Raw genomic sequence first — 27566 nt, 5'->3', positions numbered from 1 at the left:
ATGTGATGAAAGTCATTTTTCGTATGAAGAGGAGACTGTGGTCTCGGGATGTCCCTGCCTCCTATTGGCCCATCAGCGTCAGTCCGTGAGAAGTTTCCAAGGACTGGTCTGTAGGACGCCATCTTTACATAAATCACAAGTCAATGAGATGAATGAAGGCCTCGCTAATTGGCTCAGGGTTAATGACATCGCGCTGCGGCAGCGCAGCAGCTGTTTTGGTACAGTAAGTCAGTCCAGATTGCTGGGGTATGGCGTCAGCCATTTATTATAAACAAGGCTTCTACCTCCCCCCGGGGGACACCGCGCCGAGCACTGGAGGCTTATGTGTAGCAGAGCGGCCCAGGGAGCAGATAACTGGGAGAGGAAAAGCTGAGGTGCCACATTGTAACTGTATACACCAGTAGTAACATGACGATGCCCCCACCCAGGAGCACCCAGAGGTATCACTAAGTAAAACGGATAGGAAAGATTAAATCTGACACAGATACAGATGTAGCAGAGCTGAGAGAAGCAGCCGTGTGTACAGATGTAGCAGAGCTGAGAGAAGCAGCCGTGAGTACAGATGTAGCAGAGCTGAGAGAAGCAGCCGTGAGTACAGATGTAGCAGAGCTGAGAGAAGCAGCCGTGTGTGCAGATGTAGCAGAGCTGAGGAGCAGCCGTGTGTACAGATGTAGCAGAGCTGAGAGGAGCAGCAGTGTGTACAGATGTAGCAGAGCTGAGAGAAGCAGCCGTGTGTACAGATGTAGCAGAGCTGAGAGGAGCAGCCGTGTGTACAGATGTAGCAGAGCTGAGAGGAGCAGCCGTGAGTACAGATGTAGCAGAGCTGAGAGAAGCAGCCGTGAGTACAGATGTAGCAGAGCTGAGAGAAGCAGCCGTGTGTACAGATGTAGCAGAGCTGAGGAGCAGCCGTGTGTACAGATGTAGCAGAGCTGAGAGGAGCAGCAGTGTGTACAGATGTAGCAGAGCTGAGAGAAGCAGCCGTGTGTACAGATGTAGCAGAGCTGAGAGGAGCAGCCGTGTGTACAGATGTAGCAGAGCTGAGAGGAGCAGCCGTGTGTACAGATGTAGCAGAGCTGAGAGGAGCAGCCGTGAGTACAGATGTAGCAGAGCTGAGAGAAGCAGCCGTGAGTACAGATGTAGCAGAGCTGAGAGAAGCAGCCGTGTGTACAGATGTAGCAGAGCTGAGGAGCAGCCGTGTGTACAGATGTAGCAGAGCTGAGAGGAGCAGCCGTGTGTACAGATGTAGCAGAGCTGAGAGGAGCAGCCGTGTGTACAGATGTAGCAGAGCTGGGAGGAGCAGCCGTGTGTACAGATGTAGCAGAGCTGAGAGGAGCAGCCGTGTGTACAGATGTAGCAGAGCTGGGAGGAGCAGCCGTGTGTACAGATGTAGCAGAGCTGAGAGAAGCAGCCGTGTGTACAGATGTAGCAGAGCTGAGAGAAGCAGCCGTGTGTACAGATGTAGCAGAGCTGAGAGAAGCAGCCGTGTGTACAGATGTAGCAGAGCTGAGAGAAGCAGCCGTGTGTACAGATGTAGCAGAGCTGAGAGGAGCAGCCGTGTGTACAGATGTAGCAGAGCTGAGAGGAGCAGCCGTGTGTACAGATGTAGCAGAGCTGAGAGGAGCAGTCGTGTGTACAGATGTAGCAGAGCTGAGAGAAGCAGCCGTGTGTACAGATGTAGCAGAGCTGGGAGGAGCAGCCGTGTGTACAGATGTAGCAGAGCTGAGAGGAGCAGCCGTGTGTACAGATGTAGCAGAGCTGAGAGAAGCAGCAGTGTGTACAGATGTAGCAGAGCTGAGAGAAGCAGCCGTGTGTACAGATGTAGCAGAGCTGAGAGAAGCAGCCGTGAGTACAGATGTAGCAGAGCTGAGAGGAGCAGCAGTGTGTACAGATGTAGCAGAGCTGAGAGAAGCAGCAGTGTGTACAGATGTAGCAGAGCTGAGAGAAGCAGCCGTGTGTACAGATGTAGCAGAGCTGAGAGGAGCAGCCGTGTGTACAGATGTAGCAGAGCTGAGAGGAGCAGCCGTGTGTACAGATGTAGCAGAGCTGAGAGGAGCAGCCGTGTGTACAGATGTAGCAGAGCTGAGAGGAGCAGCCGTGTGTACAGATGTAGCAGAGCTGAGGAGCAGCCATGTGTACAGATGTAGCAGAGCTGAGAGGAGCAGCCGCGTGTACAGATGTAGCAGGGCTGAGAGAAGCAGCCGTGTGTACAGCTGTAGCAGAGCTGAGAGAAGCAGCCGTGTGTACAGATGTAGCAGAGCTGAGAGAAGCAGCCGTGTGTACAGATGTAGCAGAGCTGAGAGAAGCAGCCGTGTGTACAGATGTAGCAGGGCTGAGGAGCAGCCGTGTGTACAGATGTAGCAGAGCTGAGAGGAAGAGCCGTGTGTACAGATGTAGCAGAGCTGAGAGAAGCAGCAGTGTGTACAGATGTAGCAGAGCTGAGAGGAGCAGCCGTGTGTACAGATGTAGCAGAGCTGAGAGAAGCAGCAGTGTGTACAGATGTAGCAGAGCTGAGAGAAGCAGCCGTGTGTACAGATGTAGCAGGGCTGAGAGAAGCAGCCGTGTGTACAGCTGTAGCAGAGCTGAGGAGCAGCCGTGTGTACAGATGTAGCAGAGCTGAGAGGAGCAGCCGTGTGTACAGATGTAGCAGAGCTGAGAGAAGCAGCCGTGTGTACAGATGTAGCAGAGCTGAGAGAAGCAGCCGTGTGTACAGATGTAGCAGAGCTGAGAGAAGCAGCCGTGAGTACAGATGTAGCAGAGCTGAGAGGAGCAGCAGTGTGTACAGATGTAGCAGAGCTGAGAGAAGCAGCAGTGTGTACAGATGTAGCAGAGCTGAGAGAAGCAGCCGTGTGTACAGATGTAGCAGAGCTGAGAGGAGCAGCCGTGTGTACAGATGTAGCAGAGCTGAGAGGAGCAGCCGTGTGTACAGATGTAGCAGAGCTGAGAGGAGCAGCCGTGTGTACAGATGTAGCAGAGCTGAGAGGAGCAGCCGTGTGTACAGATGTAGCAGAGCTGAGGAGCAGCCGTGTGTACAGATGTAGCAGAGCTGAGAGGAGCAGCCGCGTGTACAGATGTAGCAGGGCTGAGAGAAGCAGCCGTGTGTACAGCTGTAGCAGAGCTGAGGAGCAGCCGTGTGTACAGATGTAGCAGAGCTGAGAGGAGCAGCTGTGTGTACAGATGTAGCAGAGCTGAGAGAAGCAGCCGTGTGTACAGATGTAGCAGAGCTGAGAGAAGCAGCCGTGTGTACAGATGTAGCAGAGCTGAGAGAAGCAGCCGTGTGTACAGATGTAGCAGAGCTGAGAGGAGCAGCCGTGTGTACAGATGTAGCAGAGCTGAGAGAAGCAGCCGTGTGTACAGATGTAGCAGAGCTGAGAGGAACAGCCGTGTGTACAGATGTAGCAGAGCTGAGAGGAGCAGCCGTGTGTACAGATGTAGCAGAGCTGAGAGGAGCAGCCGTGTGTACAGATGTAGCAGAGCTGAGAGGAGCAGCCGTGTGTACAGATGTAGCAGAGCTGAGAGAAGCAGCCGTGTGTACAGATGTAGCAGAGCTGAGAGGAGCAGCCGTGTGTACAGACGTAGCAGGGCTGAGAGAAGCAGCCGTGTGTACAGATGTAGCAGAGCTGAGAGAAGCAGCCGTGTGTACAGCTGTAGCAGAGCTGAGGAGCAGCCGTGTGTACAGATGTAGCAGAGCTGAGAGGAGCAGCCGTGTGTACAGATGTAGCAGAGCTGAGAGAAGCAGCCGTGTGTACAGATGTAGCAGAGCTGAGAGGAGCAGCCGTGTGTACAGATGTAGCAGAGCTGAGAGGAGCAGCCGTGTGTACAGATGTAGCAGAGCTGAGAGGAGCAGCCGTGTGTACAGATGTAGCAGAGCTGAGAGGAACAGCCGTGTGTACAGATGTAGCAGAGCTGAGGAGCAGCCGTGTGTACAGATGTAGCAGAGCTGAGAGGAGCAGCCGTGTGTACAGATGTAGCAGAGCTGAGAGGAACAGCCGTGTGTACAGCTGTAGCAGAGCTGAGGAGCAGCCGTGTGTACAGATGTAGCAGAGCTGAGAGGAGCAGCCGTGTGTACAGATGTAGCAGAGCTGAGAGGAGCAGCCGTGTGTACAGATGTAGCAGAGCTGAGAGGAGCAGCCGTGTGTACAGATGTAGCAGAGCTGAGAGGAGCAGCCGTGTGTACAGATGTAGCAGAGCTGAGAGGAACAGCCGTGTGTACAGATGTAGCAGAGCTGAGAGGAAGAGCCGTGTGTACAGATGTAGCAGAGCTGAGAGAAGCAGCCGTGTGTACAGATGTAGCAGAGCTGAGAGAAGCAGCAGTGTGTACAGATGTAGCAGAGCTGAGAGAAGCAGCCGTGTGTACAGATGTAGCAGAGCTGGGAGGAGCAGCCGTGTGTACAGATGTAGCAGAGCTGAGAGGAGCAGCCGTGTGTACAGCTGTAGCAGAGCTGAGAGAAGCAGCCGTGTGTACAGATGTAGCAGAGCTGAGAGAAGCAGCCGTGTGTACAGATGTAGCAGGGCTGAGAGAAGCAGCCGTGTGTACAGCTGTAGCAGAGCTGAGGAGCAGCCGTGTGTACAGATGTAGCAGAGCTGAGAGGAGCAGCCGTGTGTACAGATGTAGCAGAGCTGAGAGAAGCAGCCGTGTGTACAGATGTAGCAGAGCTGAGAGGAGCAGCCGTGTGTACAGACATAGCAGGGCTGAGAGAAGCAGCCGTGTGTATAGATGTAGCAGAGCTGAGCTTGTCAGATGCTTGCAAGAAAACTTTTCCAGGTAAAGCAGTTGTGGGTAAAATGCAGATGTGAGAGGGAAAATAGATGCAGTCAAGCTCAATACATAGCAGAGTAGAAATTGACAGATGTAGTTGAGCTGATAATGTGATACTAGTTGTAGCGAACATCAAAATCCATCCTGATAAACCAGGGACACTTACTGATAGATCCAGGCACCGGGACTGTGGTAATTTTCTTATATTTATTATCTAGGTCCTCAACTTTTCTACTTATGCTAATGAGTCTGAAGGGCTGCTGGGGGTGTTAGCAGAGCCCACTTCATGCTGTAGCTTCACAGACTGTTACACTGTCTCCCCTGCTCACTCTTCACTTCCTCCTCTCTCTGCCCACTGTAATCTCACACAGCGGTAGGGGGGAAGTAATCCTGCACAGTGTAACTGCCTCTGCAGCTACAGCACAGAGGGGCTAGGGTAGCACTTCTGTCTTATTAGCATAATAATAAAATTTGATGTTACCAGGAAGGAGGCCATGGATAACAAAGATGATCACAGTCCTGGAATATGGGTGCATGGGAGGGGGTCTATCCGGATCCAAACCAATAATCGGGCCATGTAGGGACAATGTGATGGGTCCTCATGGGTGGGGCCAGAGCAGCAGAATAGTAGTTTCCCAAGAGCCTCCTGTACTTACTAATCCCTCTATGAGGGGAGGGAAAGTGACAATTTTGTTGCATTTATGATAACACCTTACACAGAAGCAGTAGCGCGGGGTCACCCTTCTTGCCTCATCACTCGATGCCCCCAAGCTATATGTTGCGCCATAGCTGCGGGACCTGCAGGCCTGAGCAGGTTTGTCTCTTGTTTACCCTCCACCCTGGATTATTGGAGATGAAGTTGCCGGGTGACTGTAGTATTGACTAATACGACGTGCGTTCGGCTTCCCTTCCAATGAAGGAACATTGCCTTAATTAATGATTATTCCGGCTGAGTGCGTCCACAAGTGATGCAAGAGGCCGCAAGAAGCCTGAAGACGTTGTGCGCCCTACAACCTGCCGACAGGAGCGGATTTATGGATTTATGGATTCTCCATTCACAGCTAAAGCTTTGTTCAAAATTCTAGCGGTTTCCTGCACTGCATTGTGGGAGCTTAGATGATGATACATTGTTGCAGCCGTTAGGTCATGTGACCGTTTTGACAGTTGGAACTTTGGCTCTTTGGATGCGAGTGGAATAAAATCCATCGGCATCTGCTGTACTTTTCACACGTATCACGTGTCATCCATTGGTATTGGGTACTATATGGCGGTATTATGTTGGCCCTGTATGAGATGTACTTTTACTTGACACTGGCAGGCATTGGCACGCTTAGGGCAGTAGTAAATGAGCAATGTGTTTGGGCGTTACTTCTGATTGCGACGCTGTTATTTATGTACTATATGGCGGTATTATGTATGTATGTATTATATGGAAGTCACCATGCAATCAGCTTGGATTCAGATCTGTATCAACCAAATCAAAATTCTAAGTTCTGTAACATCCACAATCCACATCTCGGCCCAGTCTCTGGGAACTCAGATTTCTTTGCCCGTTTTTAGCACTTGGAAGCTGACTGGATCCAGGTCTGCACATGTTACATGGGACTGCTAGATCGGTCCCTGTAGGATTGGACGCCTGATAGCGGTATCAGACATGTGCAATTTGCAGCCCAATAGTGAACTGTCTCCCACGGATAACAGAGCCCGGAGGGGCTGTAGTGGGCGCTCACACATAGTCCTGGACCTGTCCTATCAGTACAGAACACAGCCGCAGAACCCGACCTTTATCTCCCGATACATAACAGGGTCACAAAAGCAGCATTTACCAGGAGCCAGAATCGGGGCTGTGTATTCTGGCAGCGGCCGCAGAAGTGTGAGATCTGCAGCAGGACCCCAGAAGTGGCTGCTTATTGTATGATGTATGTATAATGTATGGTCACACGGAGTCCTCCAGGATATACTGGGATATCACTACAGTTTTGTAGTATCTATAAGACCTGCTGGGGGCGAGGGCCTAGGTACGACCCTCTTTGGGTGCTGGGACGTTCTCAGGAAATTTCTGAAATTACTAAAAGTGAAATTCTCTGGAGAAGAAACAAAATTAGATAAAGAGCAGGAAGCAGGTGCCCTAACTGGATTAGGACCTTGACATTTGACCTCCTGAAGACCACAAAACCCCTCCCTAACCCAATTTATGAAATATCTGCTGCCGAGCCTCCGGACAGAGATTCCCACCAGGGAGGTCAACATCCCACCGTCCCAGAAACACGGCCAGGGAGAGTGAACCTGGACCAAATTAGACGTCCCACATTCCCAAGACCCTCAATGCAGATACATTTCCCCTTCTAGACATCTCCAGTCTAATAGAAGGAAAAATAGAAGGAAAAAATGCTCAATAATATCCATAAGGACATGGAACCTGCACTGATACATTGTAGCAAACCACCAGAACAGACAAAGCAACGCAGAGAGCATTGTCTCATCGCTATCGGATGAACGTCATTTAAAGGGAATGTCTCGCCTTGCAGTCAGCTATAGTCAGTGGAGAGATGTGCAATCATACCTTTGTGTATGTTGTTAGTAGCAGCTGGACTGTGAATATATGGATTTATCCCCAGGTTCACTGGGAGCATGTCCTCACACTTCTGTGCTCTCTAGCTGCAGGACTGTGAGAAATGTATTTATATTCCAGGACTCTAGCTTTTGCACATGCACTTGGGGGAGTGTCCTCACACTGCTGTGCACTGTGCAATGAGCAGCTCTGATGCTTATGCATGTTGCTGTGAGTGCTGTAGTGTTAAATAAGAAAAATAAGATAAAGGGGGAGGGGCTGTGGACCAATGCAGAGAGCACAGAGCCCAGCAGTGTTAAGACAAAACCCTAGTGCGACAAACAAAACTGAAATGTAAATCCATGTTCCCCATACCTGCTATCATTACACATCTCTCCACGTAACACGTAACACTAACTGCAGGGAGGTAGGAGCACAGCAGTGTGAGGACGTTCCCGCAGTGCTACAATCCTGGAATATAAATCCATATATGTCACAGTCCTGCTGCTAATAACGACATATACAAAGGTCTGATTACACATCTTTCCAGGGACAATACTTTAAATTGACTGCAGAGAGCACAGGGCACAGCAGTGTGAGGACTTGCTTCCACTGCTACAATCTGAGAATAGTAATCTGCAGTCTGCTGGTCATACCTGCTGACAGGTTCTCATTACACTGGACTGGGTCAAACCATTTCTCTCACCATTTGGCGCCGTCCCTTTAAAAAAAAATTCAGCAAAACTGCAGAAACCAGTGATGTGAACGGTGGCATAATGAAGCCATCAGACTGATATGAGGAGCAGATTCCTTCACATGGGGGGGGGGGGGGCGTCTATATCCTCCTAATCTATTGATTTCTTCTCCACAATGCACATGTCACATTTTCCATGGATTTTTGTTTTTTAACTCTGCGGTGTCAGGGGAACAAAGCCGGCTTTCAACCCTTCTTAGCCCAAAGTGAATTTGGATGGGGAGGGGGCGAGATGGTACGGACAAACCAATGGAGAGGCAGGACTCAGAGACGGGAGATGACCCGCAGCTACGCCTGTAAAAATGCCATTGATAGAAGCTTGGGAAAGTGGCAAGGATCGCCAGATACTGCCCCCGGCCACAAGCCCAGGCAGCAGAGTGTCAGCTCTGTGGGCGAAGGTCCAGGAAGATTTTCTACATTCTTTTTCGTTTTTAATCCTTTTAAGTTATAAAGGATAAGCTCTATGCAGGCAGATAGTGTAGTCATGAAATCCCACAAATCACTGCAGATATATAGTGATACATCCCCCCCAGGAGACAAAACTCACTGGTTCCCAAACCTGAAGATAGTGAGTGCAGCTCTGGAGTGTAATACAGGATGTAACTCAGGATCAGTACAGGATAAGTAATGTCATGTATGTACACAGTGACTGCACCAGCAGCAGAATAGTGAGTGCAGCTCTGGGGTATAATACAGGATGTAACTCAGGATCAGTACAGGATAAGTAATGCCATGTATGTACACAGTGACTGCGCCAGCAGCAGAATAGTGAGTGCAGCTCTGGAGTATAATACAGGATGTAACTCAGGATCAGTACAGGATAAGTAATGTCATGTATGTACACAGTGACTGCACCAGCAGCAGAATAGTGAGTGCAGCTCTGGAGTATAATACAGGATGTAACTCAGGATCAGTACAGGATAAGTAATGTCATGTATGTACACAGTGACTGCGCCAGCAGCAGTATAGTGAGTCCAGCTCTAAAGTATAATACAGGATGTAACTCAGGATCAGTACAGGATAAGTAATGTCATGTATGTACACAGTGACTGCACCAGCAGCAGAATAGTGAGTGCAGCTCTGGAGTATAATACAGGATGTAACTCAGGATCAGTACAGGATAAGTAATGTCATGTATGTACACAGTGACTGCACCAGCAGCAGAATAGTGAGTGCAGCTCTGGAGTATAATACAGGATGTAACTCAGGATCAGTACAGGATAAGTAATGTCATGTATATACACAGTGACTGCACCAGCAGCAGAATAGTGAGTGCAGCTCTGGGGTATAATACAGGATGTAACTCAGGATCAGTACAGGATAAGTAATGTCATGTATGTACACAGTGACTGCGCCAGCAGCAGAATAGTGAGTGCAGCTCTGGGGTATAATACAGGATGTAACTCAGGATCAGTACAGGATAAGTAATGTCATGTATGTACACAGTGACTGCACCAGCAGCAGAATAGTGAGTGCAGCTCTGGAGTATAATACAGGATGTAACTCAGGATCAGTACAGGATAAGTAATGTCATGTATGTACACAGTGACTGCACCAGCAGCAGAATAGTGAGTGCAGCTCTGGAGTATAATACAGGATGTAACTCAGGATCAGTACAGGATAAGTAATGTCATGTATATACACAGTGACTGCACCAGCAGCAGAATAGTGAGTGCAGCTCTGGGGTATAATACAGGATGTAACTCAGGATCAGTACAGGATAAGTAATGTCATGTATGTACACAGTGACTGCGCCAGCAGCAGTATAGTGAATGCAGCTCTGGGGTATAATACAGGATGTAACTCAGGATCAGTACAGGATAAGTAATGCCATGTATGTACACAGTGACTGCGCCAGCAGCAGTATAGTGAATGCAGCTCTGGGGTATAATACCGGATGTAACTCAGGATCAGTACAGGATAAGTAATGTCATGTATGTACACAGTGACTGCACCAGCAGAATAGTGAGTGCAGCTCTGGAGTATAATACAGGATGTAACTCAGGATCAGTACAGGATAAGTAATGTCATGTATGTACACAGTGACTGCACCAGCAGCAGATAGTGAGTGCAGCTCTGGAGTGTAATACAGGATGTAACTCAGGATCAGTACAGGATAAGTAATGTCATGTATGTACACAGTGACTGCACCAGCAGCAGAATAGTGAGTGCAGGTCTGGAGTATAATACAGGATGTAACTCAGGATCAGTACAGGATAAGTAATGTCATGTATGTACACAGTGACTGCACCAGCAGCAGAATAGTGAGTGCAGCTCTGGGGTATAATACAGGATGTAACTCAGGATCAGTACGGGATAAGTAATGTCATGTATGTACACAGTGACTGCACCAGCAGCAGAATAGTGAGTGCAGCTCTGGAGTGTAATACAGGATGTAACTCAGGATCAGTACAGGATAAGTAATGTCATGTATGTACACAGTGACTGCACCAGCGGCAGAATAGTGAGTGCAGCTCTGGGGTATAATACAGGATGTAACTCAGGATCAGTACGGGATAAGTAATGTCATGTATGTACACAGTGACTGCACCAGCAGCAGAATAGTGAGTGCAGCTCTGGAGTGTAATACAGGATGTAACTCAGGATCAGTACAGGATAAGTAATGTCATGTATGTACACAGTGACTGCACCAGCGGCAGAATAGTGAGTGCAGCTCTGGGGTATAATACAGGATGTAACTCAGGATCAGTACGGGATAAGTAATGTCATGTATGTACACAGTGACTGCACCAGCAGCAGAATAGTGAGTGCAGCTCTGGAGTGTAATACAGGATGTAACTCAGGATCAGTACAGGATAAGTAATGTCATGTATGTACACAGTGACTGCACCAGCGGCAGAATAGTGAGTGCAGCTCTGGGGTATAATACAGGATGTAACTCAGGATCAGTACGGGATAAGTAATGTCATGTATGTACACAGTGACTGCACCAGCAGCAGAATAGTGAGTGCAGCTCTGGAGTGTAATACAGGATGTAACTCAGGATCAGTACAGGATAAGTAATGTCATGTATGTACACAGTGACTGCACCAGCGGCAGAATAGTGAGTGCAGCTCTGGGGTATAATACAGGATGTAACTCAGGATCAGTACAGGATAAGTAATGTCATGTATGTACACAGTGACTGCACCAGCAGCAGAATAGTGAGTGCAGCTCTGGAGTATAATACAGGATGTAACTCAGGATCAGTACAGGATAAGTAATGTCATGTATGTACAGTGACTGCACCAGCAGCAGAATAGTGAGTGCAGCTCTGGGATATAATACAGGATGTAACTCAGGATCAGTACAGGATAAGTAATGTCATGTATGTACAGTGACTGCACCAGCAGCAGAATAGTGAGTGCAGCTCTGGGGTATAATACAGGATGTAACTCAGGATCAGTACAGGATAAGTAACGTCATGTATGTACACAGTGACTGCACCAGCAGCAGAATAGTGAGTGCAGCTCTGGGGTATAATGCAGGATGTAACTCAGGATCAGTACAGGATAAGTAATGTCATGTATGTACACAGTGACTGCACCAGCAGCAGAATAGTGAGTGCAGCTCTGGGGTATAATACAGGATGTAACTCAGGATCAGTACAGGATAAGTAATGTCATGTATGTACACAGTGCTGCACCAGCAGCAGAATAGTGAGTGCAGCTCTGGGGTATAATACAGGATGTAACTCAGGATCAGTACAGGATAAGTAATGTCATGTATGTACACAGTGACTGCACCAGCAGCAGAATAGTGAGTGCAGCTCTGGGGTATAATACAGGATGTAACTCAGGATCAGTACAGGATAAGTAATGTCATGTATGTACACAGTGACTGCACCAGCAGCAGAATAGTGAGTGCAGCTCTGGGGTATAATACAGGATGTAACTCAGGATCAGTACAGGATAAGTAATGTCATGTATGTACACAGTGACTGCACCAGCAGCAGAATAGTGAGTGCAGCTCTGGAGTATAATACAGGATGTAACTCAGGATCAGTACAGGATAAGTAATGTCATGTATGTACACAGTGACTGCACCAGCAGCAGAATAGTGAGTGCAGCTCTGGGGTATAATACAGGATGTAACTCAGGATCAGTACAGGATAAGTAATGTCATGTATGTACAATGTGACTGCACCAGCAGCAGAATAGTGAGTGCAGCTCTGTGGTATAATACAGGATGTAACTCAGGATCAGTACAGGATAAGTAATGTCATGTATGTACACAGTGACTGCACCAGCAGCAGAATAGTGAGTGCAGCTCTGGATTATAATACCATGTTATGCCTGGGAGGTTCCAACTAACGTGGCTCCACCTGTTTAACAGAAGTATCCAAGCTACAACATCGAAGGGGTTTTGGAGAAAAATCTGATTAATAATGCTGCCTGAGATGGGGGCGACTGCCCATCCCTACATATTACACCGGCACTTGTCCCCGACTACGCTCCTGCCCATCCCACTACATATTACACCGGCACTTGTCCCCGACTACGCTCCTGCCCATCCCACTACATATTACACCGGCACTTGTCCCCGACTACGCTCCTGCCCATCCCACTACATATTACACCACCAATTGTACCCCAACTACACTCCTGACCATCCCACTACATATTACACCACCACTTGTCCCTGACTACTGGTACTCCAGGCACCATTCCCTGACTTCTCTCCTGCCCATCCCACTACATACTACACCAGGCACTTGTCCCTGACTACGCTCCTGCCAATCCTACTCCATACTACACCAGGCACCATTCCCTGACTACGCTCCTGTCCATCCGACTACATACTACACCATGCACTTGTCCCTGACTACGCTCCTGCCAATACTACTCCATACTACACCAGGCACCATTCCCTGAATACACTCCTGCCAATCCCACTACTCTATACTTGGCACTTGTCCCTGACTACGCTCCTGCCCATCCCACTACATATTACACCAAGTACTTGTCCATCCCACTACACTATACTTGGCACTTGTCCCTGACTACGCTCCTGCCAATACTACTCCATACTACACCAGGCACCATTCCCTGAATACACTCCTGCCAATCCCACTACTCTATACTTGGCACTTGTCCCCCACTACACTCCTGCCCATCTCACTCTATACTACACCAAGTACTTGTCCATCCCACTACACTATACTTGGCACTTGTCCCTGACTACGCTCCTGCCCATCTCACTCTATACTACACCAAGTACTTGTCCATCCCACTACTCTATACTTGGCACTTGTCCCCCACTACACTCCTGCCCATCTCACTCTATACTACACCAAGTACTTGTCCATCCCACTACACTATACTTGGCACTTGTCCCTGACTACGCTCCTGCCCATCTCACTCTATACTACACCAAGTACTTGTCCATCCCACTACACTATACTTGGCACTTGTCCCTGACTACGCTCCTGCCAATACTACTCCATACTACACCAGGCACCATTCCCTGACTACTCTCCTGCCCATCCCACTACATACTACACCAGGCACTTGTCCCTGACTACGCTCCTGCCAATCCTACTCCATACTACACCAGGCACCATTCCCTGACTACGCTCCTGTCCATCCGACTACATACTACACCATGCACTTGTCCCTGACTACGCTCCTGCCAATACTACTCCATACTACACCAGGCACCATTCCCTGAATACACTCCTGCCAATCCCACTACTCTATACTTGGCACTTGTCCCCCACTACACTCCTGCCCATCTCACTCTATACTACACCAAGTACTTGTCCATCCCACTACTCTATACTTGGCACTTGTCCCCCACTACACTCCTGCCCATCTCACTCTATACTACACCAAGTACTTGTCCATCCCACTACACTATACTTGGCACTTGTCCCTGACTACGCTCCTGCGTACTGCTGTTATATGTAGCGTTACTCCTGTCCCTGACCTCTGGCTATGTCCTGAGTATAATCCTGTCCGGACCCCTATATGGTTCTTGTAGGGACTCCCTGTTTAGAAACTTCTATCCTTTCTATCCCATTTGTTGCTGCCCAATGACAAATCTCAGCTCAGTTACTAACCCTACCCGGCCACCAGGGCTATGCTACCTGCAGAATAACCACCCACTAACCGGTGACAGCCTCATACACTATAGACACTGCGTTATCACTAGGCCGGAGCCACCAGGTAGGAACAGAGTTTACAAGTAAATCTCTTAAAATCTATTTAAAGGGATCTTTAAAGCATTTTATTTACATTCATGGAAAACCCCTATGAACTAGTAGTGATTTGCGATGTAACCAGTGTCACTAGAGGGGAGTGAGATGAACAAGAAGTTGATAAAAAGTTACATTTTATCTGGGGGGAGAATAGCCAAAGCCAATATGAGGAAGACAGAATAATAAGAATGGGACCCCTAGAGGAGAGAGGGGGGAGTGCAGCTGGGAAGGGGTCAGACATTGATGCAATGTAAACACCACTTTCCCCTCCAAAATTCCCATGAAGCCCCGGAGCCTTGCAGAGCTGCCCCCTATGAGTAATTATGGAGCAGCACATGAAAGGCGCCATTCTCTGCCTCCACCCCCGCTAATGTAATCAGGACAATTAGTATGAGAGCCCCAAATATCAGCCAGAAGGGGACCAGGGGGCGAGCTCAGACGCCACTCAGGATGGAACAGGCCACAGGACACACCGCAACGTCAGAAACTGAGAACAAACACTTCCCCAAACCTGACCACTGAATTCTAGGAAGATGAAGGGTTATACTTCTCCTAATATCAAACAAAGGACCCAAAGGGCTGAAAATACAGGGGCCTGTGGCTGAGGAAGAAGCAAAATGTTACTACACAATGTAGATGAATAAATAGGATGTCCATAGAGAGCATTCACATAAGTATCATGTACAACAATATCTTTCTATAGTATCCCTGTGACATCACTGTGTATTATCTCTGTACTGTGACATCACTGTGTGTATTATCTCTGTACTGTGACATCACTGTGTATTATCTCTGTACTGTGACATCACTGTGTGTATTATCCCTGTACTGTGACATCACTGTGTGTATTATCTCTGTGCTGTGACATCACTGTGTGTATTATCCTGTACTGTGACATCACTGTGTATTATCTCTGCACTGTGACATCACTGTGTGTATTATCTCTGTACTGTGACATCACTGTGTGTATTCTCCCTGTACTGTGACATCACTGTGTGTATTATCTCTGTACTGTGACATCACTGTGTGTATTATCCTGTACTGTGACATCACTGTGTGCATTATCCCTGTACTGTGACATCACTGTGTATTATCTCTGCACTGTGACATCGCTGTGTGTATTATCTCTGTATTGTGACATCACTGTGTGTATTATCCCTGTACTGTGACATCACTGTGTGTATTATCCCTGTACTGTGACATCACTGTGTGTATTATCCTGTACTGTGACATCACTGTGTGCATTATCCCTGTACTGTGACATCACTGTGTGTATTATCTCTGTACTGTGACATCACTGTGTGTATTATCTCTGTGCTGTGACATCACTGTGTGTATTATTCCTGTACTGTGACATCACTGTGTGCATTATCCCTGTACTGTGACATCACTGTGTATTATCTCTGCACTGTGACATCACTGTGTGTATTATCTCTGTACTGTGACATCACTGTGTGTATTATCCCTGTACTGTGACATCACTGTGTGTATTATCTCTGTACTGTGACATCACTGTGTGTATTATCCTGTACTGTGACATCACTGTGTGCATTATCCCTGTACTGTGACATCACTGTGTATTATCTCTGCACTGTGACATCACTGTGTGTATTATCTCTGTACTGTGACATCACTGTGTGTATTCTCCCTGTACTGTGACATCACTGTGTGTATTATCTCTGTACTGTGACATCACTGTGTGTATTATCCTGTACTGTGACATCACTGTGTGCATTATCCCTGTACTGTGACATCACTGTGTATTATCTCTGCACTGTGACATCGCTGTGTGTATTATCTCTGCATTGTGACATCACTGTGTGTATTATCCCTGTACTGTGACATCACTGTGTGTATTATCTCTGCACTGTGACATCACTGTGTGCATTATCCCTGTACTGTGACATCACTGTGTATTATCTCTGCACTGTGACATCGCTGTGTGTATTATCTCTGTACTGTGACATCACTGTGTGTATTATCCCTGTACTGTGACATCACTGTGTGTATTATCTCTGTACTGTGACATCACTGTGTGTATTATCCTGTACTGTGACATCACTGTGTGTATTATCCTGTACTGTGACATCACTGTGTGCATTATCCCTGTACTGTGACATCACTGTGTATTATCTCTGCACTGTGACATCGCTGTGTGTATTATCTCTGTATTGTGACATCACTGTGTGTATTATCCCTGTACTGTGACATCGCTGTGTGTATTCTCCCTGTACTGTGACATCACTGTGTGTATTATCTCTGTACTGTGACATCACTGTGTGTATTATCCCTGTACTGTGACATCACTGTGTGTATTATCTCTGTACTGTGACATCACTGTGTGTATTATCCTGTACTGTGACATCACTGTGTGCATTATCCCTGTACTGTGACATCGCTGTGTGCATTCTCCCTGTACTGTGACATCGCTGTGTGCATTCTCCCTGTACTGTGACATCGCTGTGTGTATTATCCCTGTACTGTGACATCACTGTGTGTATTATCCCTGTACTGTGACATAACTGTGTGTATTATCCCTATACTGTGAAATCACTGTGTGTATTATCCCTGTACTGTGACATTACTGTGTGTATTATCCCTGTACTGTGACATCACTGTGTGTATTATCTCTGTACTGTGACATCGCTGTGTGTATTATCCATGTACTGTGACATCACTGTGTGTATTCTCCCTGTACTGTGACATCACTGTGTGTATTCTCCCTGTACTGTGACATCACTGTGTGTATTATCCCTGTACTGTGACATCACTGTGTGTATTATCCCTATACTGTGAAATCACTGTGTGTATTATCCCTGTACTGTGACATTACTGTGTGTATTATCCCTGTACTGTGACATTACTGTGTGTATTATCCCTGTACTGTGACATTACTGTGTGTATTATCCCTGTACTGTGACATTACTGTGTGTATTATCCCTGTACTGTGACATCACTGTGTGTATAATCCCTGTACTGTGACATCACTGTGTGTATTATCCCTATACTGTGAAATCACTGTGTGTATTATCCCTGTACTGTGACATTACTGTGTGTATTATCCCTGTACTGTGACATTACTGTGTGTATTATCCCTGTACTGTGACATCACTGTGTGTATTATCTCTGTACTGTGACATCGCTGTGTGTATTATCCATGTACTGTGACATCGCTGTGTGTATTATCCATGTACTGTGACATCACTGTGTGTATTATCCCTGTACTGTGACATCACTGTGTGTATTATCTCTGTACTGTGACATCACTGTGTATTATCCCTGTACTGTGACATCACTGTGTGTATTATCCCTGTACTGTGACATCACTGTGTGTATTATCCCTGTACTATGACATCACTGTGTGTATTATCCCTGTACTGTGACATCGCTGTGTGTATTATCCCTGTACTGTGACATCGCTGTGTGTATTATCCCTGTACTGTGACATCGCTGTGTGTATTATCCTGTACTGTGACATCACTGTGTGTAGTATCTCTGTACTGTGACATCGCTGTGTGTATTATCCCTGTACTATGACATCACTGTATATATTATCCCTGTACTGTGACATCCCTGTGTGTATTATCCCTGTGCTGTGACATCACTGTGTGTATTATCCCTGTACTGTGACATCACTGTGTGTATTATCCCTGTACTGTGTCATCACTGTGTGTATTATCCCTGTGCTGTGACATCACTGTATATATTATCCCTGTACTGTGACATCACTGTGTGTATTATCCCTGTACTGTGACATCACTGTGTGTATTATCCCTGTACTGTGACATCACTGTGTGTATTATCCCTGTACTGTGACATCGCTGTGTGTATTATCCCCTGTACTGTGACATCCCTGTGTGTATTACCCCTGTACTGTGACATCTCTGTGTGTATTATCCCTGTACTGTGACATCACTGTGTGTATTATCCCTGTACTGTGACATCGCTGTGTGTATTATCCCTGTACTGTGACATCGCTGTGTGTATTATCCCTGTACTGTGACATCGCTGTGTGTATTATCCCCTGTACTGTGACATCCCTGTGTGTATTACCCCTGTACTGTGACATCACTGTGTGTATTATCTCTGTACTGTGACATCACTGTGTATATTATCCCTGTACTGTGACATCACTGTGTGTATTATCCTGTACTGTGACATCACTGTGTATTATCTCTGTACTGTGACATCACTGTGTGTAGTATCCCTCTACTGTGACATCGCTGTGTGTATTATCCCTGTACTGTGACATCGCTGTGTGTATTATCTCTGTACTGTGACATCACTGTGTGTGTTATCCCTGTACTGTTACATCACTGTGTGTATTATCCCTGTACTGTGACATCACTGTGTGTATTATCTCTGTACTGTGACATCACTGTGTGTATTATCTCTGTACTGTGACATCGCTGTGTGTATTATCCCTGTACTGTGACATCGCTGTGTGTATTATCCCTGTACTGTGACATCGCTGTGTGTATTATCCCTGTACTGTGACATCGCTGTGTGTATTATCCCTGTACTGTGACATCACTGTGTGTATGATCCCTGTACTGTGGCATCACTGTGTGTATTATCCCTGTGTGTATTATCCCTGTACTGTGACATCACTGTGTGTATTATCCCTGTACTGTGACATCACTGTGTGTATTATCTCTGTCCTGTGACATCCCTGTGTGTATTATCCCTGTACTGTGACATCACTGTGTGTATTATCCCTGTACTGTGACATCACTGTGTGTATTATCCCCTGTACTGTGACATCGCTGTGTGTATTATCTCTGTACTGTGACATCGCTGTGTGTATTATCTCTGTACTGTGACATCGCTGTGTGTATTATCCCTGTACTGTGACATCACTGTGTGTATTATCCCTGTACTGTGACATCACTGTGTGTGTTATCCCTGTACTGTTACATCACTGTGTGTATTATCCCTGTACTGTGACATCACTGTGTGTATTATCTCTGTACTGTGACATCACTGTGTGTATTATCTCTGTACTGTGACATCGCTGTGTGTATTACCCCTGTACTGTGACATCACTGTGTGTATTATCTCTGTACTGTGACATCACTGTGTGTATTATCCCTGTACTGTGACATCGCTGTGTGTATTATCCCTGTACTGTGACATCACTGTGTGTATTATCCCTGTACTGTGACATCGCTGTGTGTATTATCTCTGTACTGTGACATCACTGTGTGTAGTATCCCTGTACTGTGACATCACTGTGTGTATTATCCCTGTACTGTGACATCACTGTGTGTATTATCTCAGGCACTACCTCTGCAGTCTATGGTTATGTGGTGACAGCTCAGAGAAACAATTCCTCTTCTTACATGTGACATGAATATCACCGCTCTGTGACTGTCTGACATCGCAGGGAACTTTCACTGTAGTACCAATTCCGGAATAAGAAATACTGCAGAGTAGAACATGTTCCTCTATAATTAACCCCTTAACGCCCTTTTTAGTTTTTTCACTCACCACATTCAAAAATCTATAACTTTTATATTTTTTCCATGTACAGAGCTGTGTGACGGCTTATTTTCTGCATAATAAATGGCACCTCATAGTGATGGTATTGAATATTCCATGTCGTGTACTGGGAAGCGGGAAAACAATTCCAAATGCAGTGAAAATTGTGAAAAAATGCACTTGCGGCGTCTTTTTGTTGGCTTGGATATTACGGCTTTTACTGTGCGCCCCAAATGACAGGTCTACTTTATTCTTTGGGTCGGTACGATTATGGGGATACCAAATTTGTATAGGTCTTATAATGTTTTCATACATGTACAAAAATTAAAACCTCCCGTATAAAAATCTTTTTTTTTTTTTATTTTGCCATCTTCTGGCGCCAATAACTTTCTCATACCTTGGTGTACGGAGCTGTGGGTGGTGTCACTTTTTGCGACTTTTACAATGCTATCATTTTTCGGACTGTGGGACCTTTTGATCACTATTTATTGAATTTTTTATTATTTTTCAAAATGGCAAAAAAGTGGCATTTTCGACGTTGGGCGCTATTTTCCGTTACGGGGCTAAACGCAGTGAAAACCGTTATTATAAGTTTGATAGATCGGGCATTTTCGGACGCGGCGATACCTGATGTGTTCATTATTTTTACTGTTTATTAAAATTTATATCAGTTTTAGGGAAAGGGGGGGGGGTTTATTGGAATTTTTAGATTTTTTTATTACAATTATTTTTTTTTTTAACTTTTTTTTTATTTTACCTTTACTTTCTTTCAGACCCCCTAGGGTACTTTAAACCTAGGTTGTCTGTACGATATAGTATGGCAGCATATGGGGATTTTTTAGCACAATATAATGAATGGGTTAAAACGAGACAGCCTTGGGTCTTCGGAAGACCCGAGGCTGTCGTGGCTACGGATCACAGGTCACGGGGAGCGACGTTCCACGGCAAGATGGCAGCACATGGGCGCATGCTAGCACCGATCATGGGTCGCTCAGGGGGATCACTCCCATCCTCCTTGCAGCATCTTCCGTCATTACTGCACAAAACATTTCCCCGAACCCGGTGGATTTGGGCTTTTATTTTGCAGTTTCTTCCCAGTTTCCTCCGGTTTCGGGCAGGGACGGGAGGACGTCAGGGATGGCAGCGGCTGCAAGTAAAAATGAGGAAATACTTTGTGAAAAAGGACAAATCTGCAAAGAAAAAAAAGAAAAAATCCTGCCTTGGGCCAAGACATAGAAGGAGAAGGAGAGAGAAACCACAGCAAATAAACCGCAAGGAAATCAGATGGAGTCTGCGCCAAAGCGATGGGCAGGAGGCGGCGTCCCGCTGCCAGTCACAGATAAGGCTCTGAGGTTCACCATCACATCCTGTTATTTCTCTCCTCGCTGGTGGTTACCGTAAAATGAGGAAAATCTCTGCTCGGGATTGACCCTTTCAGTGCCAGGCACCAGGGTAAAGTCCTGATCAAAAGCGATTTACCAAGTCATTGCTTAACCAACAATTCCCCAATGCAATGATATAATGCCAAGTAATCCCTCTAATTCTTATTCCATCATCGGAGGGTGCAAGGAACTCCCCTGGATCGGTGCTGCCCCCTCCAGGCCTGCAGGTCGTCGCATGCATTGCAGCTCCTTAACTGCGCGTTAAAGGAGCAGGTACAAGGCCTGAAATCCTCCAACAACCCTCTGCTTGTTCAGTGCCTAAAAAGGGCTTAAAGGGATGTGTCAGTAGTTCTGACCAAGTAAAACCAAAGACAGTGTAAGGTGGTAATGTCATACATATACAGTAGTGTGACATATGGATTTATAGTCCAGGATTGTGAACTGGAAGGGGGTCCTCACACTGCTGTGCTCTCGCCTCTGTGCAGATAGTTTTAGTTATTTTCCCTGGACAGAAGTGTAATCAGACCTTTGTGTATGTTGTCCTCACACTGCTGTGCTCATGGCAGTGTTAAGTATTGTCCCTGGAGAGATGTGTAATCAGACCTTTGTGTATGTTGTCCTCACACTGCTGTGCTCTTACCTCTCTGAGGCCAGTGTTATGTATTGTCCCTGGAGAGATGTGTAATCAGATCTTTTTGCATGTTGCTTGTAGCAGCAGGACTGTGATATTATGGATTTATATTCCAGGATTGTAGCTAATCCACGTGCACTGGGTGTGTCCTCACACTGCTGTGCTCTGTCCTCACACAGTAGATTTTTGTGTGTTGTGAGAAGCAGCTGTTCTGTGAAAAACTGCATTTATATTGCACTGCTGTGCTCTTAGTCTCTGCAATATCTCCACGGCCTCTCCCTTTCCGCTCTTAGTTTCTCTTGTAGTTTATCACAAGAAGCCAGCTTCAATTTAGGACAGAGGGGAGGCGTTTTGGAGCAGTTTAATGCACAGAGCTCAGAGGACAGCAGTGTGAGGACACGCCCCCAATAAATTTGAAGAAACGACAATCCTGATTCCATTTTTAACAGACCTGATACTACATGAGCCAACCTGCATCAAACCCCAAGACTCAGTTTCCTATGAGATGTTTCGGAGTAGATTATGTAGGGGTAGAAGGTTCTGTGTGAACATGGTCGTACCCTCACCAGCTGCAGGAATCTGCCCAGTGGGAGGCGCAGGACAAGGAGTTGGGTCTTCCTCGTGCAGTAACATCAGCCCCATATTCCCCCCTCTTCCCTCCATTTCCATGTAATTTGTACCCTGCTGCTCGCTCACCCTGTGACCCACCCGCTCGCCCTCTACCAGCCCTGACCCTGACGCCCCTGCTGTGCTGCACACAGTCCTTTAGGTCTCACGGCACAGAAGTCGTGCAAAGTTTGGGTAATTTTAACGTTCGTAAAATAAAATTCTTCGAAAAATGAAGAAAATGACTGATGAGGTCATCGGCGGGGGCTGCGGTCTGGACCGGTGCAGCCCTGGATTTCTACAAAACCAGAAATAATTGGAGGAACTTTGTTTTAAGAAGCATTTCCACCCAAGAATCCCCTCTAAGTCCTGGAGCCTCAAGTCATTATGAGTTTTATCTGATCCCGGGAAAGCTGGGTAACAAAAATAAAGCTGAGGTGTGTATTATGAGGCTCTGCAGCAGCTCAGGGGTGTATTATGATGTTCTAAGTCACATGAGGTGTGTATGAGGAGGTTGTGCAGTGGCTGAGGTGTGTATGATTTAATTCTGCAGAAGCTGAGGTGTGTATGATGAAGTTCTGCAGCAGCTGAGGTGTGTATTATGATGTTCTGCGGCACATGAGGTGTGTATGAAGAAGTTCTGCAGCAGCTGAGGTGTGTATGATTTAATTCTGCAGCAGCTGAGGTGTGTATGATGAAGTTCTGCAGCAGCTGAGGTGTGTATTATGATGTTCTGCAGCAGCTGAGGTGTGTATGATGAGGTTGTGCAGCGGCTGAGGTGTGTATGATGAGGTTGTGCAGCGGCTGAGGTGTGTATGATGAGGTTGTGCAGCGGCTGAGGTGTGTATGATGAGGTTGTGCAGCAGCTGAGGTGTGTATTATGAGGTTGTGCAGCGGCTGAGGTGTGTATGATGAGGTTGTGCAGCGGCTGAGGTGTGTATGATGAGGTTGTGCAGCGGCTGAGGTGTGTATGATGAGGTTGTGCAGCGGCTGAGGTGTGTATGATGAGGTTGTGCAGCAGCTGAGGTGTGTATTAGGAGGTTGTGCAGTGGCTGAGGTGTGCATGATGAGGTTGTGCAGCGGCTGAGGTGTGTATGATGAGGTTGTGCAGCAGCTGAGGTGTGTATTAGGAGGTTGTGCAGTGGCTGAGGTGTGTATGATGAGGTTGTGCAGCGGCTGAGGTGTGTATGATGAGGTTGTGCAGCAGCTGAGGTGTGTATGATGAGGTTATGCAGCAGCTGAGGTGTGTATTATGAGGTTGTGCAGTGGCTGAGGTGTGCATGACGATGTTCTGCAGCGGCTGGGCAGTGTGTTATGTAATGCCTCTAGCTGTATGATAGCGGTATAATTCCTGGTGGCGGGCTGCACTGGTCATGTGTCGGACCCTCAGCTGGCTCTGGGTACAAATCATAAACCCCCACCCCGCACCCAGTGGACAGGTGCTCCGCAGCCTGGAAGGAAACTTTGCTTTCACGCATCAGGCAGAGTTTCCAGCGCCTGTCAGGATCATTATCCCCAGCGAGAAGGAAACGTACAAGTGTTCGGGCTCAGGGTGACAGCGCGGCCATCAATCAGGGGCCCCTGTAATGGAGGGGATTACACCGCCTGCTAATGCTCTTCTCATCCCTCGCTCATCATCCTCATCACACAAACCTGTCACCAGGGGCTCGGGGCTGCTGACAGCTTCCTACTGCTCAACACAACTCCAGGGGACTTCCCCTTTAAGAAAAGCTCAATATGGCTGCTGTTACAGCTCCTACACAGGGAGTCACCCAGCTTTTCTAAGGTCCTGAGATGCACATGTGCATAGTGGAGAGGAGTACTATAGACAGCAAACCCTTCTATTACCCCAAATCATCTGTAACTTGGACTGCAATAATATGCAGAAACTATATGGCGGCTTTATGTGTGTTATTACAACATCTCCCCCAACCTCAGGGAATATTCCCAGCACACAACATGTGATAAGTGCACTGAATGGCGATATTATGTGGGCTCCTTAAGGAAATATTACCTTAATGTCGCATATTATTTGGGCACTATATGGCGGTATTAGGCAGACACATTTATCCATGATCTGCACTTTGCTGCAAATAGCATTCGGGTACCATATGGTGGTATTATACCATTTAAATACTGCACCTTATTTGGGTTCTACACGGTCATATTATTTAGGATGTATGTGGCTGTAGTTAGTACATCATGGTGGTATTATTTGGGACATATCGGGCAGTATTCATTATTTAAGTTATTATTCAGGATGTATGTGGCTGTAGTTATAGCGTTGGTACGTTATTGGGGTATTATTCAGGATGCATGTGGCAGTATTTATAATTATCATAGTGTATAGTGGTGTTATTTAGAATGTTTATGGCAGCATTCTTAATATTAGCCCTATATGGCGGCATTATTTAGGGTTTATAAAGTAGTGTAAATATTATACGGCGATATCATTTAGCATTGTATTTAGCAGGATTCTTATCGGAGTAGAAGTATTACTACAGTAAGGCGGTATTATTTAGGATTTATAAGGAAGGGTTTATAACACAGTGATATTATCTAGAATGTATATAGTAGTATTCATAATTAAAGCACTAAATGGTGGTGCTATTTAGGATGTATTATATAGCAGTATTTATGGTTTTAGTACAGTATGGCGGTATCATTTAGGATTTATAAGGAAGGGTTTATAACACAGTGATTATTTAGGATGTATAATAAATCCATCATAGTTTTAGTGCTATATGGCGGTATTATTTAAGATTAATAAGGAAGGGTTTATAATCCGGTGATATTATTTAGCATGTATATAGCAGCATTCGTAATTTAAGCACTATATGGATGTGTAACTTCGCATGTATATAGCAGTGTTCATAGTTGAAGTGCTAAAAAGCGGTATTATTTAAGATTTATAAGGAAGGGTTTTTAATCCGGTGATATTTAGGATGTAGCAGTTTTACTGCTATATGGTGGTATTACTCAGAATTTATAAGGAAGGGTTAATAACACAGCCATAGTATTTAGGATGTATAAAGCAGCATTCATATGTTCGTACTATACATAACAGCAATTCTTTAGAATGTACGGTAACATATGACGGTATCATATGAAAGCTATATGCGGTATAATGCGTTGCCTATGATTTGTAGAGCGCTGGGGGAATATGATGTCGCTATATGAATAAAGATTATTATTATTATTGACTATAGGGCGCTACTTGTGCAGACAGTAATGTGTTGGTACATGTAACAGCTGTATACGGCCACTATACGGTAGTATTCTTTAGACTCTGTATGGCGGTATTATTTAGGTCTGGCAGTAATCTTACATATGAATGTGTTCTGATACCACGTGGCATATAAGGGGTTACTGCTCCTGAGGGGGTCGGGGGGGGCTGTCAATCACTTGTATGAGGGGCACTGGTGGGCTCTTTGTTCTGGTGTTTGCATTGTGGTCCCTGCTTCTCTTTACTGCCACATTTTACAACCTTTGCCTTTACACCTATAGAGACCTATAGGATTAGACATCTGTGCGTCCTGATACGGGAGCGGCAGGGGCAGATAACGCGGCCGCCCCCGAGCCAAAGAAAGCAGCGCGGACAAGCCCCCAGTATTCCTCCATTTTATTATGTTACAAGGTAATCTCCTCTTATCTTGTGAAAACACGTACGGACAACATGTGGGATTACAAGCCTCGCACAAGGCGCTGAGATACGGCCCGAGCCCTGGCACAATGGCCGATCATCTACCCACAATCCTTAGGATTAAGGGGATGATTCTAGTCCTCAACTATACTTGGTTGTAAAACATGGCTGCCTATTCATCCGAAAACAGTGCCACACCGGACCGTGGTTAGAGCTGGTACTGCAGCTAAGCTGTATAGAAGTGGATGGACCTAAGCTGCAATACCACACACTACCAGGGATCAGGTGTGGCGCTATTTTCTGTAAGAAAAAACAGCTGTTTTTCAACCTCTTACACGTGACCTCCGGGATCCCAACTATCTGTAAAATTAAGGGATGAAGCCCACAGGAGCACTTCCAGCCCTGTTATGTAGGGTCACTGTCCTGGTTCTGTAGTTTGATTCTACTATAGGTGAGCAGAGACCCCCCCCCCCCCCTCCCTCCCCATTTATGATCCCAGATGTTTGATACCTATTTCCTAGTGGTCATGGTATAACATTGGGAACGGATACAAAATCCTGTAATTTACAGGAAACCCATCACCAGATTTTACCGCATCAAACTATCAGCCCCCTCAGGTAGGAGATGAAATGTTGTTTCTAGAATTCCCTCTTTTATGTGAAATGTCTAACATTTACCTACAAAAAAAAGACTCCTCCATGTCAACATGATCAGAGAAGAGTCAGATTTACCTGACAGGAGTCAAGTTTAGATGCTGCAGGAGGAGAGCCACTTCAGACGCCGCGATCTTCATTTCTATAGCACCTAGATACCTAGATGCTAGTGTTATATTAAAGATTAGAATCATATCTTTCAGATCAAATCTCGTTAGTCGGTGATCGACAGAACCTGACATGCAGGTAGAAAATTTCAAATTCTGGAATGCAAGCAACAGATAAATATATTAAACTCAAATATTTCTCATTCCGATGATATCTGAAAGGTGAAATTCTCATCTTTAATATGACACCAGCAGCAGGTTTCCAGGTGCTATAGAAATGAAGATAGGGGCGCAAGAAAGGGAACGTCCCCCTGTTGCCTCTAAACTTGACTCTCAGGCAAAATATGACTCTTCTCTGCCCATTGTCACATAACTTTGGAGGAGATTTTTTTTTTTTAATAGGTAAATGGGTGGGAATTCTAGAAAGGACATTTCATAGCTGTTTAGTAAAATCTAGTCTGGGGTTTTCCAGCATATTAATGACTTATTGATAAGTATATCAGATTGTTAGTGGTCCAATAACTACATCTCCGCTCTCATTCATGCCAATGGTAGCTGAGCTGCAGTAACACAGATGAGCCACTAAGCAGAGAGTGGAGCCAGAGGACCCCATTACAGTTCTGGTAGTGTGACTTACCGCCCCCAGCATGATCCTAAAGATGAGCCATCGATGTGCCCAGATGACGATGCCCGAGGGTGGGGTACGTTCCGGAACACGGGACAGCGACCAGAGTGGGCACAGGAAGATCCCCAAAAATCCTGTTTCCAACAGCTGGGACTCCCATCCTAAAAAGAGAAGAAGA

At 46.2% G+C, this 27566-nt stretch overlaps 1 protein-coding gene across 2 annotated transcripts in view; it reads right to left on the bottom strand.

The window, feature by feature from the left end:
- LMF1 (lipase maturation factor 1) overlaps positions 1–27566 on the bottom strand; it is a 299716-nt gene that overhangs the window by 110099 nt on the left and 162051 nt on the right. For both annotated transcript variants that reach the window (XM_072119946.1, XM_072119948.1), the window contains one exon: positions 27401–27549. In XM_072119946.1, the coding sequence (XP_071976047.1) occupies positions 27401–27549 (149 nt within the window). The remainder of the gene's footprint in view (positions 1–27400; positions 27550–27566) is intronic.

This window comes from Engystomops pustulosus, chromosome 8, assembly GCF_040894005.1.
Source record: "Engystomops pustulosus chromosome 8, aEngPut4.maternal, whole genome shotgun sequence".
In the NCBI taxonomy this organism is placed as follows: domain Eukaryota; kingdom Metazoa; phylum Chordata; class Amphibia; order Anura; family Leptodactylidae; genus Engystomops; species Engystomops pustulosus.
Note: the sequence above shows the minus strand (reverse complement) of the source record. Positions and strands in the feature narration are given on the sequence as shown.